General features: G+C 36.6%; 1 protein-coding gene across 1 annotated transcript in view; it reads right to left on the bottom strand.

Moving 5' to 3' along the window:
• Positions 1-785: 785 nt before the first annotated feature.
• fndc5b (fibronectin type III domain containing 5b) overlaps positions 786-17,757 on the bottom strand; it is a 35,807-nt gene continuing 18,835 nt past the window's right edge. The window contains exons 4-6 of the mRNA XM_067425208.1: positions 14,170-14,259; positions 10,915-11,100; positions 786-8,229 (exon numbers count right to left, since the gene is read on the bottom strand). Coding sequence (XP_067281309.1) covers positions 10,961-11,100; positions 14,170-14,259 — 230 coding nt within the window. The 3' untranslated portion in view covers positions 786-8,229; positions 10,915-10,960. The remainder of the gene's footprint in view (positions 8,230-10,914; positions 11,101-14,169; positions 14,260-17,757) is intronic.

The following is a 17,757-nucleotide window of genomic DNA, read 5'->3' as shown; positions in this document are numbered from 1 at the left end:
CATAACAATGGTTAATGGAAACTTGGGTTTCCAAAAGTTTTGCGCAAATCTGTAATGGAAACGCAGCTAGTGATAAATATTTATGTATTGAAATCAGGCTGATATAGATGTCAGAAAAACATGATTCCTGAATGCATGTCAATACCATAGACTGTAAAATAACAGACAATGTGCAAATAGGCGGGACATGGGAGGAGCTGAGGTGTCACCATGACAAACATAAAGAAGGATAAATGGCTATCCACCTGTCAATCAAAGTGGCCACACCCTTAATTATGCATGAACTTTAAGGCTTTATATAATGTAAACTAATGAGTTATAAAAAAATTCACCCCCTCACAGTTGTCATGAAGGATAAAATTAGCCGTATAGACCAAAACCACAATTTGTACCGGGCTGTAAACATGTTTTTTTCTGCTGTAAAGTCAGGCATTTTAACATGGGGCTCAATGAGATTCTGATCCCTTCTGGAGCCTGACCATAGTGGCCAGTCGAGGAATTGCAGTTTGAGTTACTTCCATATTGGCTTCAACAGAAACTGCGGGAGGTTGCCGCTTGGTCAATATCCATGGATCACTGGATCTTTGGTAAGTTGTAAGGAACATTATATTGAGTCCAATTTTTGTTTAAACTGATAATTGTTTGTTTTACTCGCGTTTCCCCTTATTAACTCCTGTCAAGCCCCAGCTAAGAGGGCGTGTTCTGGCGGGAAAGTGACGGCGATGCATACCCTCTATATACAGTAATGAGTCTCTAAAGATGAAAAAAAGGAATCAGAGACCTACTTGAAAATACATGATCCTTTATTTTTTGTGGTTGTACATAATTAGACATTTATCTATTTTATGCCCATATAAATTGTATAATTCTGTGTAGAATAGCAGAAACATGCTAGCCCTCATGAAGCATTGTTCAAGAACAACAGTTAACATAGACTCAATGGATTACATAAAACATTCCTTCTGTTTTGAAATCCATGCGTTATAGTAAATATGCGGAACGAATGTTATCGTCACGTTCGTTATGCACCACTTTAACTCCAGCTGTCACGTCTACTGACTTCATCTAGCTCATTTTGGGTTCTTTAAGGCATGATCTGTCTGCTTTGCCTTCAGTAGACTTCCAGGATGCTTTACTGGAAACGCCAAGTTGCCACAACACAGAACTATGTACAAGAAATGCTCATTTGAAACACATAATCTTAACCTCGATCCCTTATTTTAACCTTACGTTATCATATGTAACTGTATGCTGTGTGTGGACTGAGTAAAAAGATGAAATCTGAGCGCAATTTGATTTCACACAGACAGTCAATACACATGTCCATACACAGGCCAATGCATTGATTCACAAAAGCTTAACATAAGCATAAACATACTGTATCACTTGTACTCAAGGCTGTTTGTTCCTCATCATGGCAGCGCTAAATGACAGGCCGATAGAAATAGTAACTAACGTGGGGCCTATTTTTGTTTCTGATTTTAAAGAGGGACTGAACTTTTTAAGATGAACTGTTTATTCTCGGTCTTCAAAGATGCTTGTGATGCTTCGAATGTAATTTAGGTATTCTCTGTTCTTGAATAGGTTTCATCAGATCACACAATGATGGTCATTAGGATGGTCATTTCTGAGGGGGTTCTGCAGAAAAAAGGAAAGCCATTTGAGAAAAATATGACCGAAGTTTAATTTTGGGGGATGAAATATCCATTTAAGACATTTGCTACAACTTTTGCTCTCTTTGTACTTGAGCTTGTGAATCGAATGTACGGTTGTAATAAACTTCCCAACTTCAAAAATATACTTAATTTACATCTGTCAGTAAATCCTGACTTGTGAGAATCTTAAACTTTTTTTACTCCTCAATAAGAGAAAAATATTAAGCTATTTTTAGCATTTAGACCACACCAGCTATGTGGTTGTTGAATATCTTTGGTTCTTAAAGGGATAGTTCACCCACATCCCATCCACTTTAAAGTGGATCACCCTAAAAAAAATGAAAATTCTGTCATCATTTACTCACCCTCAAGTGGTTCCAAACCTGTATACTGTATATCTCTTTATTCTGCTGAACACAAAGGAATATACTTGAAAGAATGTTTGTAACCAAGCAGATCTTGGCAGCCATTAGCATTTGTTTCCCCACTATGGTAGTCAATGCCTGCCGAGATCTGCTTGGTTACAAACATTTTTGCTATATCTTCCTTTGTGTTCAGCAAAACAAAGATTATATAAGATTTATACAGGCTTGCAACAACTTGAGGGTGAGTAAATGATGACAGAATTTTCATTTTTGGGTGAACTATCCCTTTAATTATATTGAAAGAGCAGTTTTTACATTCTGCTAAATATCTTGTTTCGTGTTCAGCAACTATGGGTTTGGAATGGAATGAGGGTCAGTAAATGATGGCATAATTCGAACTATCCCTTTGAAAGTACATGTCAAGCTTCTCAAATTTGTTGAGCTATTTGTGACTGTTTGTGTGTGTAAGTCTACGTCATGAGACGAACATCAGAAGCCCGTCCAGACTTTCTAACCGAAGACACAAGTACGCGAGCACAAAATGTGATTACATTTCCTAAATCTCTCCAACTGCACAGCCTGCAAAAGCTCTCTCGAGTGTCACTAACAGGAGAATTATTCTCTTCAATAAGTAGCAAATGACCTGCCTCACTTAAATCCAGACGTTTGCTCTCTTTCTCTTTGAAAGGACTTTGGAGGTAAAGAATGGGATAAGCTTGGATTGCGGGAGGGGAATACATTGCTCATTCTGAAATAATTTCAAACTGCTCATGTGAAATGTGGATCCTGATCATATGACGCTCTATCATAAGAGGCGACTGCTGGCTTTCATAAGTAAGCTGATTTGTACGATTATGGCTGTGTTCAGACGAGCATACTACCATGCTGATTTTCTGTTTGCATGTATAACCTACAGGGTGATTCTAATCAAAGTTGTACAGGTCATAATTCACCCCAAAATCACATGAAATAGATAGAAAATAAGAAATGATTTTTTTTTTTTAATGACAATTATGTTTTTCTTCCCCCTCGAAATTCTGATTCTGTTCCCAAATGCATCCAGATGTATTTAGATAATTTTCCTTTTAGTAATAATTAATAGTTAAATAGAGGCAGCATAAAAAATACTACCATTATGCACACTACCATTCAAAATAATACATTTTTCAAAATATTTCTGAAAGAAGTCTGTTAAAACTGTACAGACAAAAATACAGTTAAAAATGTAATAGTCAAATATTACAAATGAACTATTTCTTTATGTTAATGTATTTTAAAATCATTCTAATATGCTCAAATAATATTTATTATATTATTATTATCAATGCTGAAAACAGTTGTGCTGCTTAATATTTTTTGTGGAAATTAAAATGTTTTGATAAATAGAAAGTTCAAAAGAACAGCATATATTTGAAATAGAAATATTTTGTCACATTACAAATGTATTTTTACATATTATTTAATGAATTTTATTATTATTTTAAATCTTACTAAGACTTACTGAATGGTAGCATACAATTTAATTTTAATGCACTAGTTTTATTCACACTTAGGTGTAAATGTGCTTAATTTGAATGAAACCCTTTTAAAAATAAGTTAAATATTAAGATAAATTTGATACATTTCTTATCTCCGTCTTTAGATTTCAGGGTAAAATACAACCCATACGTGTTCAACACATTGTAAACACTGCAAGGAATACAGAATTGATCTTCTGTGTGATGAATTAACCAGCTGTGATTTTTAACATCTCATCCTTCACTATTTGAGAAATATTTTTTTCCCATAAATTGGAAAGCAAGCAGTAAGTGCAGTAAGCTGTACATTAAGAATTCCACTTCGAACACAGCCCATATCTGTTCATTGTGGCACTTGTGTCTATATCAAATGAAATGATCATTATAATCTGAATGAAAGGACACAAAACCTCAGTACATCTCTGAACAGAAAACATGTTTGCCGGTCCTCTCTGGTTTAAGCCAGTCCTCACACCCGACCTTCTGTTCCTCGGCGTAAGCCGCTCAGACAGAATATTGATATGAGCCATTTTTCACCCAGCAGTCTGCCTGAGCTCTCTTCCCCATGGCCAAGGTTAATTAGCAGTCATTAAAGAAGAAATATACGCTTTCCTCTTCTGGCGGGAATGAAAAACGAAGGTGCGGATGACTCGTAGATGGCTGCAGAGTGAGAGGACAGTCCGTTAGGCTGTTGCCATGGTGACAGAGATGTGGAGGTAATGGTCACCAATGTGGGAATGTTTAATTGTTCTGAGATTCCTTCAGGTGACTTTCAACGCGCTTGATTAATGGTGCAATCCATCCCAACAATGAGAGCTTCTGAAATGAATGGCGAGCCAACCAGGAGCCTCAAGTCCTCAAGTAATAGAAGTATTAACTTTGATTTTTACACTCTTCTTTTCTATGAGATGGCTCTATTTCAATAGCACAGCTCATTGTGTACTCGTATAGGGTGGCTTTAAGAATAATGGGAGGTTTTGTTCTTGACATCAGAATGCTAACAGTCTAATTCACGTCCTTGGGAAAGGCGTACAGTCTGTAACCTCATTAAAGTCGAACTGTTACAGTGTCATTGTACTAAACTCAGATCATGTAGAGTCCCAAATGACCGATGGCTGAGGGAAATCAATGTTTTCTAGACCTCTGACCTGCACTCCCATAATTCTTCATTCCTGACACGTAAGGACTTATTCAGTTTGCCCGAGAGACTATAGTCGATAAGTACAATAAGAAAGAATTTAAAGTCAACATGAAAAGTTGCCATTTTACTATTTTAATGTGGCTACTATTGAGCTTGTCAAACAAATTACTGACAAATGTTTGTCTACAATACGAAGATGTGATGAAAAATTGGCATTTTTAACTAGTGATGAAATTGACAAGAAAAAAAATACTGCACAAGATATTACCAGTGCTCTAATTGTGATTTTGAAGAAGACAAATCTTAGAAAAATTAGAGTCAGTATGTTGGCAAGTTACCAACCTGAGCTGCGTAAATGAAAAAGTGAAACTAAAAGTTGGTTGGTGAGGCTATCATCTATGGAAGTTTATTTCTGCTATGGAATAAAATAAATGAAAAAGATGTTTTATCTCACAATTCTTACTTTTTTTCTCACAATTGCGAGTCAGTTCTAGATTTGCATGCTATAAACTCGCAATTCTGACTTTTTTGCTTGCAATTGCAAGTTTATATCAGATGTAAATATCAGCTTTATCAGCAAAAAGTCAGCATTGCGAGTTTATAACATGCAGTTACTAGCCTTCCGAACATAGCCCCGTCCACAACATTTGAGGTCCGGAAGTTCGGTGTGAACTTGATCCGTTGTGGAGCAGCCATGCTCAAACCAGAGCTGTTCGGACTAATCAGATTGTCAGGGCGGGCTTTATACGATGATGGAAGATGTTCAATGGTAACATAATCATCCATGCCACTAAACAGCGCTTGGGTTGAATTTGTTAATTAAATGGAGAACTTGTTCGTATATGCATTCACCTTTACTTTTTCTCTCAAAAATGATGATCGTGTTGTACTTTGGTACTTCGTTGTATTCTTCTGTGTATCCTTAAATTCTTTCCACAACACCATCAAAGATCACAGGCCAATGGAGCAGTATCCGACTCATATTCTGACTAGTATAACAACATCAGGCTATGCAATTGTGGCTTTATATCATGCAATTTTGAGAAAAAGTCAGAACTGTGAGTTTATATCACGAAATTCTGAGGAATAAAAAGCTGCAAGTACCTTTTTTTTTTTAATCAGTGGTAATATTTTGGAATAAGATAGCAATTCTCTTTGCATTATAAAATGTAATTTATATGGCAAGTAATTAGAATGGTATTTTAATCAAAAAACAAAAATCCTGACCCACAAAAAATTTAATATATATATAAAGAGTACAGCATGTGACCTACTGATGAAGGTTTACTTATTTTAGGAATCATTCACAATAACAAGAATGATAGCCTAGAAATCTAGATGCACCCTAGTGGCAGCAAATCAAATTTGCAGCGAGTGTAGTCTAGCAACTCTCCATAGACTTGTGAGCTGAAAAAAACAAACTCTGGTCAGGCCAATCATATCGTGTATAGATGGGCGGTGGGCGGGCTTAACTGTCTTAAAAGGGGTACTTCAGGAATCTGTATTTAAACTGGGTCATTAATGTAGTATAAATGTGAACTTATTGTTGAATTTGGTACTTTCTACACTGAGAAAAGAAAGAAAATGTTTTTTTGTCTCAGGGGGATGAAAGACATAAATTCCCAGAATGCTTCGCTGCCCTACGAGGCCACTCCCAAAGCCACTGCTACTGAATCACTGTGACTGGATCACTTTCCCACTGCGTTTATTTTCACAAAATCAGTTCAGTTAGAGAACAGACACTACAATTAAAAATTGAACTTGTCTGTTCAATATAATCTGATTTATCCGCTGAGGGAGTGTCACAGCACAAACCCAGCAGGAATCAGATTACATTCACCGTGATGAATGAGCTGAATGAGCTCTCAAAATGAGAGCTGAGGTGAACGCAACCACGGCATACATTCACAACGCGTGTTCAGTCAGGCGCATTTTCAGTTCATTCCTTTGGAAGCTTAACTTTTAATAGGAATTAATTTGAGAGGTTGAAACACTCACTTTGCTCCGCCGCTCCGTTTACATGAATGCCTGCAGCTGCGAGCTGAGCTGTGAGTGCGATCTCCCACCCCCCATGTGCAGGTTGAAAACATGCGGAAATAGCTCCCTCTGATGGCTGTAGTCTTTAGCCTCTGACCAAAAATGTCTCCAATGACGCAAATTGACGATATTTGCGTCATCGGAGTAATTTTTCCAGAAATAAAATGCTTAAATCTCTCGTCTCTCTCGGCTTTGGCCGCGACTTGAAGGTAAGCTTTTCTTTGAGAAAAGAACAAATAACACCACTGATATCAAATTCTTAAGAAGGGAAGATGTGTTCAGAGTTTTGCCGACTGGAGACAGCAAAAATGTAATTAGTAACTAGCTCAGCTTCACATTGCTCTCTCTGGTTAGTTGTAGCGCTATCCAGATGTATGGAGAGGGAGTTTGAAAGACAACCATTTATCCCGCCCCTTGGATCTTAATGTGGGTCTGGCTTGTTAGGCTACAAGAAAGATGTAGTATAAAAGTAAATGGGGACAATTTTGATTTCATGTTGACTTTAAGACTTTAACTAAAACTTTTTAAAGGGACAGTAATCCAGAAAAGGCACCCGACTCTATATTTTAGCGGCACGTAAAAGCGGTAAATAGCCATACTCATGACGGATATGCTAATGAATGTAATATGAAGACCAAAATAATCATCACTGTACAGTAATGTGCTCATTAGAGACGACAAGCTGTTGATTTACTTGAGACAAACAAGCGATTAAATAGGTTTTCTAACACTATTATAATATGGAGCTCCTCTTTAATCTCTGATTTGCAGTTCGGTCTGAGCAGTGTGATTGGACCGCAGGTGGGTGAATCTGATCTGGTCCATTATCTTCCTGTGGATGTTTTCCTGAATGCCCTGAGAGCGAGAGTTCTGATAAGAAAGATCCTACTGCACCAATTAAACCACTTCAAATGAACTAGACGGTGCGTGATTGGCTGTTGAAGGGAGGATAATGGATTCATGAAAAGAAAAGAAAACTAGAAGTGTCAAAACAAGAAACAAAATACAAGAGATAGTCACAAGTATGGAGAGATAGTGAAGTGAAATATCGTAAAGTCCCCCCTGTCAGAGACCTGATCCTGGTCCAGAGCTGATAATGACAGTGAGCTCGGAGCTCTTCCTTCTTTTTCACAACGCACCTTCCTGGTTTAGTTAAGGTTTATGTGGGGTGGCAGGCTTCTCCTTATCTTTGTGAGTCTACATAGGAGCCAGAGACACTCCTGGTGGGACGACGTCTCTGGTCTTCCAGCTCACAGGGGGGTTTGAGTCCTTCAGCTGAGACAGCTGTGGATCGAAACTCAACTCGCTTCAAACGGCTGAAACTTCCAGCGTGAACAAGTCCTTTCTGGAACCATCCTGTCCATTTCATCCTCAAGTTTGTCAATGTCCCAAACAGACAAGCACCAAAGAGTTCATGTTGGTCGATGGGAATACTAAAAGGTTGTTTGATTGAGGATGAGAGTTGGGCTTCACAACTTTGTGATTTGATGGCTTACTTGTTTTGTCTCGGAGCACTTTTGGGAAGACAGAAACAAAATGAGAGTTAAAAGACCAAAAGATTTGCATTTCCTCAAGGAAATGCCAAGTGCTTGCAAGGCAGCAAAATAACAATGTTCAAGTTTTATGTGAGCTTGTTCTCGGCTGCACACAGCAATCAATACACACACTCTGTTCCAAAACCTAGTAAACTGCCTACATAGGCAGCATTTTATGGGTGATCTTAAAAATAAAGGTTCAAAAAAGGGGGTTTTGCCGCGATGGCATTTGCTTCCCCAAAAACATTTCAGTGAACCATTTTTTGTCTTTGTGTAAAGAACATTTTAATAACCTACAGAACCTTTTCCCACTATAAAGAACCTTTTGTGGGAAGGAACGATTTCATGGATGGAACCATTTTACAGTTCCAAAAGGTATAGGCCGCATAACTAGCATTGCATGTATCCTTTGTAAAGAAGGCAATCCCAGAATTCACTGTGATGAGCAATCCTATAAATCCAAGTTGGCAGACAAAGTGAGAATAGCCTAATGTCAATTATAAATGCTTTCCAATTTATTTAATCCTTCAAGATAGCCACAAATATTTTAATATGATTCACAAGGAGCTATTTAATCCAACATTTTGCGTGTTAAGTATATTTATGCTTATTCGATTATAATTCCATTAGCTTAGCAACATGCTAACATCAAATTCAATTGTGTTGCTGCATTCCAATTTGGCTACTTATACTTCGCCCTAAAAGCATGTACACTTTTTTGTTTTCTCTACTCTCTGAAGAAAAATGACATACTTTTGAGTGTGTAGCAAGCTTTGGGATATACTATCAAAAAATTGCATCTTTAACGGATGCTCTGTCACATAGTTAAGAGCATCCTGTCACCGTAAAAGTGGCTTGTCAATCATCTTGTCATAGTTAACATCCTCCACTTTTCATTTCATTTCCTACCATATTGGAGAGGAAAGTAGCACGTTGATCTGCCAGTCGTGGGTCTTTCATGCGGAGAACTCTGATCATGTTTTTGCATAATGATGCATTTATAAGTGAATGGCGAAACATATCTTTATAAAAGTTCAAATTTTTTTTGTAGATGAAATATATACTTTTTTATTAGGTTAAACGTTTATTATTAGTCACTCAAAAATACCATCTAAACTGCTGTCATATAAAATCAGCGTCATATTTTCACCTGTGATGGTATTCAGCACTCTTGGCTGTGTGATGTTGCTTAACTGTATCATGTTATAGACTAAGTATAAAAAATTGTTTTACTGCAATATGTTACCTTACCTGTTACCTTTACTGCAATATCTTTTCTCATAGTTTTTTGGTCATTTGTTATGATTTCTTCTTGAGAGGCTGCGAGAGCTTCAACAGCGCAACCTTGTTACCGTCAGTACATTATATATTATATTGGAACACGGCCCTGTGAAATACTTGATTCTGATTGGTCAATTGTGCATTCCAGCGGTATGTTATTCCCAGAAAACAACTGCCAAAATGAATAACACAACGCTCATCCAGGTACTACGAGTCAACTACTTATATGCTTAACGTGTCACTCTGCTGTCGTTGACTGGCGCCATCTTGTGAATAAAAAACACTTAACCACCATAGGTTACAATGGAAGACTTCAAGGGTTAGTTCACCCAAAAATGAAAATTAGCCCATGATTTACTTACCCTCAAGTGTAAACTCTAGGTCTATATAACATTCTTCTCACAGACGAGTAAAATTTGATTTATATAAAAACAAAATCCAAGCTTTATAATGGCATTGATTGTTGTTCTGTTTTATCAAATAACGTGCTCCACACAACCGATCACCTTCCTTATGGGAAAAGTGTTGAAAGTGCCCCTGCAGTTCAAAAGGCTACCAGTTACGGTCGTCAGACGTAGTGTAAGCATTTTGAATTGTGAGAAGACACTTTCAACACTTTTACCACGGAAAGCAATCAGCCGGAACTTTACTTTATAAAGTTGTAAATGTTATTTGATGGACAGATTTATTTTTTTATGGATTTCAAAAACAGAACAAAAATTGCTGCTATTATAAATCTCCAGGATAATAATAGATTTCCCAGGACTTTTTAAATGTAACTGATTTTATTTATCTGAAAGAAGGATGTCATAGACACCTAGGATGACTTGAGGGTGAGTAAATCATGGGTTATTAACTTGAGACAAGTAGCCGTGTAATAAGCGGGATAATGTACACCCAGCCGGTTGAGAGTGACGCGAGACCCCTCCGTGACTCTCCGTCGGGGTTTATTCTGCGATAATTATCATTTACTTATTATCCACTATCGATCGGCACTTACACTAAATGAATGCAGAATCATTCCTGAATTTGGGTAATTCCCTAGTCATGTTTTGTAATTGACATTTTAGTCAACTACTAATTCTCTTTCTCTTTTTGCCCTTTAAAAAAATCTACTTGTACCGGACAAGAGTTAATGTCGAGCCCTGTTGTACATTAAGCAATGTTTGGTTTAGTGGATTAGAACAATCCTGATGAAAATACAGCGCTGCCTTGCAAGTACTTTTTTATTTTCCCATGTTTTTAACCATAATATAGTGAGTAGAATAGTTTGTATTAGAAAAGCAAACAATAAAACGTACTACTCAACAACAAAAGATCAACATGACGTGTTATTGCTGCACTTTCAATTTAGTCAAGCAAGCACACAAACAACCAACATACCTGTCCTGAGGCTAAAGCCTATTATTGCCGACAGGGGAAGGCGGAATTAGACCTTGCTGCGCAGTAGTCCCCCCGTAGGGTGCTCTGGGGTACTGCACTCTGACGAGTTCTTGGCTTTGTCCTTGTTATTGTTGGGCTCGTTGTCTTTGATGATGTCATACTGGCGGCAGAACAGAGCTATCACACCTGTGTACAAATGAAAGAGGAATCAGACAGTTGAAGACAGGATGGGAGAGTGGTGGTGATGGATGGGAAATAGTCGAAAGAAGGAAAGGAAAAATGCAGTGATGGATTGCATCGTGATTCTGGCCCAAATAATAACATACCAATTATAGCTGGACTAGAACAGGATGAGCTGTGCTGCAGCCTTGTGTTAAGCTGTGCTAGTACTATTCTGTCTGATGATTTATTCCCTAGTCTTCTTAAAACTTGGATTATAAAAAGATAAGGGAGGCCTTTGTAAGACCCAATTATAAAATAAGAAGCAGTCTCGTCTTCTTTCTATTCTACAAGCAAAGACCACATTTACGACCACAGACTTGAGATCTTAATGACAATTTTATCAAAACCCATAATTTGCAAATGTGCACACAAAGAGTTAGTAATGTCATGAAACTAACAAATTTTCAATGTATATAACTACTACTACTACTACTACACACACACTCACATAATATTCAAAATGTATTTAACTTTATTCTAAAAATATATAGTTACAAGCATATGTATGTTCATATCTGAATATATAAACTACTGATATGTTAAGCATTATTTAATCTTAATGACTTAAAAACTACATGAAAGTAATTGTGTTACTGAGATATACAACCCTGATTCCAAAAAAAGTTAGTACACTGTACGAATTGTGAATAAAAAGAATGCAATAATTTACAAATCTCATAAACTTATATTTTATTCACAATAGAAAATAGATAACATATCAAATTTTGAAAGTGAGAGAAATATTGGCCCATTTTGGATTTCATGAGAGCTACACATTCCAAAAAAGTTGGGACAGGTAGCAATAAGAGGCCAGAAAATGTAAATATACATATAAAGAACAGCTGGAGGACCAATTTGCAACTTATTAGGTCAATTGGCAACATTAGGTATAAAAAGAGCCTCTCAGAGTGGCAGTGTCTGTCAGAAGTCAAGATGGGCAGAGGATCACCACTTCCCCCAATGCTGCGGCGAAAAATAGTGGAGCAATATCAGAAAGAGAGTTTCTCAGAGAAAAATGGCAAAGAGTTTGAAGTTATCATCATCTACAGTGCATAATATCATCCAAAGATTCAGAGAATGTGGACCAATCTCTGTGTTTACGGGTCAAGGCTGGAAAATCATACAGAATGCCCATGATCTTCTGGCCCTTAGACGGCACTGCATCACATACAGGAATGCTGCTGTAATGGAAATCACAACATGGGCTCAAGAATACTTCCAGAAAACATTGTCGGTGAACACAATCCACCGTGCCATTCGCTGTTTCCGGCTACAACTCTTTAAGAAAAAAAGAAGCCATATCTAAACATGATCCAGAAGTGCAGGCATTTTTTTTCTGGGTTTAAACCAAGGCTTATTTAAAATGGACTGGGGCAATGTGTAAAACTGTTCTGTGGTCAGATAAATCAAAATTTTAAGTTCTTTTCGGAAAACTCGGATGCTTTGTCATCCAGACTAAAGAGGACAAGGACAACCCAAGTTGTTATCAGCGCTCAGTTCAGAAGCCTGCATCTCTGATGGTATGGGGTTGCATGAGTGAGTGTGGCATGGGCAGCTTACACATCTGGAAAGGCACCAATGGCTAAAAGGTATATCCAAGTTCTAGAACAACATATGTTCCCATCCAGACATCGCCTCTTTCAGGGAAGACCTTACATTTTCCAATATAACAATGCCAGATCACATACTGCATCAATCCCAACATCATGGCTGCGTAGAAAGAGGATCCGGGTACTGAAATGGCCAGCTGCAGTCCAGATCTTTCACCCATAGAAAAACATTTATTTGATAAAATAAAGAGGAAGATGCAACAATTAAGACCTAAGACAATTGAGCAACTAGAAGCAATTCCTAAACTTGATCAACTTGTCTCTCAGTCCCCAGACATTTGCAGACTGTTATAAAAAGAAGAGCAGATGCCACACAGTGGTTGATGCCATTTTCTCAGTTGAAACATTTTATATGTCATCTATGTTGTATTCTGAATAAAATATTGCAATTTGAAACTTCCACATCATTGCATTGTTTTTATTCACAATTTGTACAATGTCCCAACTTTTTTGGAATCGGGTTTATAAATCAAATGGTAATCACAGAAAAAAATCCTCACTTTGAGCAACAGAAAATCAGAGCAGAAAAATAAAATGGCTAGAAAAAGTAACAAGTTGTTAGCAATATGCAAATTAAAAAACGTAGATGTCTGTGTTATGTCTACATCTCTCTCTCTCTCTCTCTCTCTCTCTCTCTCTCTCTCTCTCTCTCTCTCTCTCTCTCTCTCTCTCTCTCTCTCTCTCTTTCTCTCTCTCTCTCTCTCTCCTCTCTCTCTCTCTCTCTCCCTCTCTCTCTCTCTCTCTCTCTCCCTCTCTCTCTCTCTCCCTCTCTCTCTCTCTCTCTCTCTCTCCCTCTCTCTCTCTCTCCCTCCCTCTCTCTCTCTCTCTCTCTCCCTCCCTCTCTCTCTCTCTCTCTCTCTCTCTCTCTCTCTCTCTCTCTCTCTCTCTCTCTCTCTCTCTCTCTCTCTCTCTCTCTCTCTCCCCTCCCTCTCTCTCTCTCTCTCTCTCTCTCCCTCTCCCTCTCTCCCTCTGTGTGTATATCTATATATACAGTAAATATATATTTTTCGTGATGTGAAAGTGGAAACGTAATATTTATAGTTTTTATAATAAAGTTGAATAATTTCAGAATTTTTGTTAGAATAATAAATATTTATGCATAATATATAATACATATGTATTGTGTTATTAAAGCTTTCTAAAAGCATGGAGATATATATATATATATATATATATATATATATATATATATATATATATATATATATATATATATATATATATATATATATATATATATATATATATATATATATATATATATATATATATATATTCACATGGGCTACATTCATACAGCAATTTATTTCCACATTTGAAAGTATATATATTTCCATTATTTTTGCGATCCATTTGAAAGCTGTGTGAATGTAGCCAATGTGAACTTCTCCAGTCAACATTTGATCATTGGTCACAATCTGACCTGCCCACATGACGAGAACCACCACAATGATAATGAGCTCTCCAGCCCTTAGCTGGGCGGCCTGGCCAACCTCCTCCATGGTCACTTCATCTGTGTGGATTCAAACAAACACAGTTCATTCACTCATATATTTTCAAATTCAAAAAACAAGCACACTTTTGCAGTTACCAAAGCACAGACACTGTGACAAGACGCAAAACTACATTAGAATTATTTAAAGAGTTTATTCACCCAAAAATGTATTCACCCTCAAGCCATCTTAGGTGTATATGTATCTTCTTTCAGCCAAACACAATCAGAGTTCAGCTCTTCCAAGTCATATAGTGGGAGTAAATAGTAACTTGGATTTTGAAGCCAAGAAAAATGGATACATTCATAATAAACATAATCCATATGGATCCAGGGGGTTAACAAAGGCCCTCTGAAATGAAGCGATGTCTTTTTGTAAGAAAAATATCCATATTTATAACTTTATAAACTATAACCACTGGCTTCTGGTAATGGCCGTACGCCAATCTAGGTCCGGCAGAAGAGTGACATCTGACCTGATGCATGACGTATTGATGAATGTGGAAGCACAGAGGATAGAGCAAAACAAAACACCGGTCGCAAATTAGAAGTCGAAAAAAAATTTTTTTAAAGAGAAATTTTGTTTGTTTGAACCGCAAAAGATCTTCCGCTACTCTTGTATCCTATGTCATACGTCGGGTCAGAGAGGTCACTCTCCGCCAGAACTAGAATCATTATAAATATGGAAATTGTTCTTATAAAAATGCATCGCTTTGCTTGAGAATGCCTTTGTTTACCCCCTGAAGCCGTATGGATTACTTTTATAATGGATGGATGCACTTTTTAAGCTTCAAAATTCAAGTTACTATTACCTCCCATTATAAAGCTTGAAATTGGAGCCAGAATTTAAAAAAAAATATTACTCTGATTGTGTTTGGCTGAAAGCAGAACGTCAAATACCCCTAGAATGGCTTGAGGATGAGTAAATTATGGGATAATTTTCACTTTTGGGTGAACTTAAACACCTTCGAACATCTAACGGATTCTTTAATTAGTCTCAAGTCAAGAGGATATAAAGCAAAGCCTAAAGCAAACTTTCTTCTCTGGCTCAGATATATTTATTCTTTATATTTCATGTCTCAAATCACAATTAAATTCCTAGTACTGGCTGCCTCCCGCCAAACCCAAGTCGAAGCTCATCAGGAGCGATGACTGTGAGGATCACTTCAGGGTTGAGCTCTCCTCTCACTGGGAGAAGACCTCAGGGGTCAATTTCTTGGCAGAAGATTTAAAGTGTCTTCTAATTAAGGCCTTGTTATTTAAAAGAAACAGTACGTAGCGCTCTGGTCTGTGTTCACTGATTAACCGCAAAGGGAAAAGCGAAGTTCTTCAACATCCTGCTTATCGGAAGGAGCAGCATCGCCGAGCTTCATAATGACTGGGAGACGTTACGCTCTCCTCTTTGTTCGCCTTTACTTTCTTTGAAGAAAAAGTCGATAGCCTTTAGGTGAAACTGAAATGTTATTGGATGTCTCAGGCGTTTGAGTACAGGGGAAGAGTTGAGGCATTTTTCAGCTCACCATCAACATCAATACATGTCATGAGTCCAGTAAAAAAACAACATGAAGCCACCCTGAAGCGATGGAGAGGAGAGGCCCGTGGAGAGAAAGATTAACTGTCTGTGTTTATTAGCTGCTCTGGTATTTAGTGAAGTGTAATGGTGATCACTTGATTAATTAGTGTGTAACGTGAGCACTAATGCCTGATGATTAAACTGTTTTTTTTTTTTTTTTGTAAGCACTCCTGCTATCTAACCGACACATGTGTCAGCTAAGAGTTAGCCATCCATAAACTACTGTCTGCTGTGCCTAAGCACATTTCTTCCCCTTATCCATCACAAATGACATTAGTGCAGAGTTGACAGATTTAAGATGGATCCTGAAAAAGAGAACTTTATGAACCTAATGATTATGACACTAGAGTGTCCTTTAAATACAATAATAGATTAAGCTACAGGTCAGTTTGTAATTTTTATATACAGAGAGTCTCAAAAGTCAGAGAACACAAGTGAAAATGCTGTGAAGAAAATACATTATTACCTATATTATCAGCGTAACAATTATTTAATTTTTTTATAATTTGTAATTATTTTTAAAGCTAAATTTTTTGTGGACCTGGAATTTTTATTTTATAAAAATAACTTTTTTGTTTTAGTTTTAGTTTTAAATGGTTATATGTTATTAATTTTAAGGTTTAAATCAGATGTTTTGTTTTGATGTTTTAGTTGTTTACTATTAATATGACTTCAAACAAAAATGCTAAAATCGATATTTACAGAACAGGGCACATATACCAAATATATATCTTTTTTTTGTTATACACTACAGCTCAAAGGTTTTGGGTCAGTATGTCAGTATGACTCTGCAAGAATGCATTAAATTGATCCAAATTAAAGTAAAGACATTTATGTTACAAAAGATTAATTTCTTAATAAATATCAAAGAATCAAGAAAAAATATATATAGTAAATTACCACCACAATTTTCAACATTTATAATAATGAGAAATGTTTGTTGAGCAGTAAATCAGCATATTAGAATGATTGCTGAAGCATCATGTGACACTGAAGACAGGCAGACATCAGAGAAGTATTTTTACTTTCCAAGTAATTGTTTTTTTTTTCAAGTGTACTTTATCTGTGTTCTTCTTTGGAAAACTTTTACTTCACATTCCAAAACATAATATTTTACTTTTTACATAATACATTTCATATTGAATATTTAATTCTTCATTTAATACTTAATTACATAAAAAATATAGTGCTGTATACTTTTACTCAAGTAAAAGTAATTCAAATTATACTTGAGTACAAGTAAGAAAGTACTGCATGTTTAATGTAATTAAAAGTTAAAGGTAGTGCGGTAAAAATTATATTATATATAAAATCACATCATATATTATGCTTCAGTATGTAGTAAAGTAAAAGTTTTCCAAAGAAAAACACTGATAAAGTATATACTTGAAAAATATACTTGAGTAGAAAGTAAAAATACTCCACTACTGTCCGCCTCTGGAAGTAATGATGGTGAAAATTTAGCTTTGCCATCACAGGAATAAATGACGTTTGAAAATACATTAAAATATTGTATTATTTATAACAAATATTTCACAATATTACTATTTTATTATATTGTGCCTTGTTGAGAATACGAGACTTCTTTAAAAAAACAACAAAAGAATCGTACTAACTCCAAACATTTGAATAGTAAAGTACATAATATAAGGACAGCAAATGAGGTAAATGTATCGCTTATTTTTCACACTTAAGTAACATTCTTTGAAACTGAATCATGGTTCATTTTTCTTCAAAAGCATGTGTGAGATGAAGAGGTATCACTGTCTGAGGTTACACCTCAATGAAAACTCTGTGTGGATCCTGCCCTGACTCTAACCTGCACAACTGACGATTTGACTCTAAATGTCATCAGCACGGTTCAGTGCCAAGGCCTGACACTCACAGATAAAATGGCAAGTGTTTCAGGAACACCGGCCTCCCCAGCAGATGTTTGTCCGAGTAAG

This window comes from Pseudorasbora parva, chromosome 19 (genome assembly GCF_024679245.1).
Source record: "Pseudorasbora parva isolate DD20220531a chromosome 19, ASM2467924v1, whole genome shotgun sequence".
In the NCBI taxonomy this organism is placed as follows: domain Eukaryota; kingdom Metazoa; phylum Chordata; class Actinopteri; order Cypriniformes; family Gobionidae; genus Pseudorasbora; species Pseudorasbora parva.
This window is presented reverse-complemented; position numbering and strand designations above follow the sequence as displayed.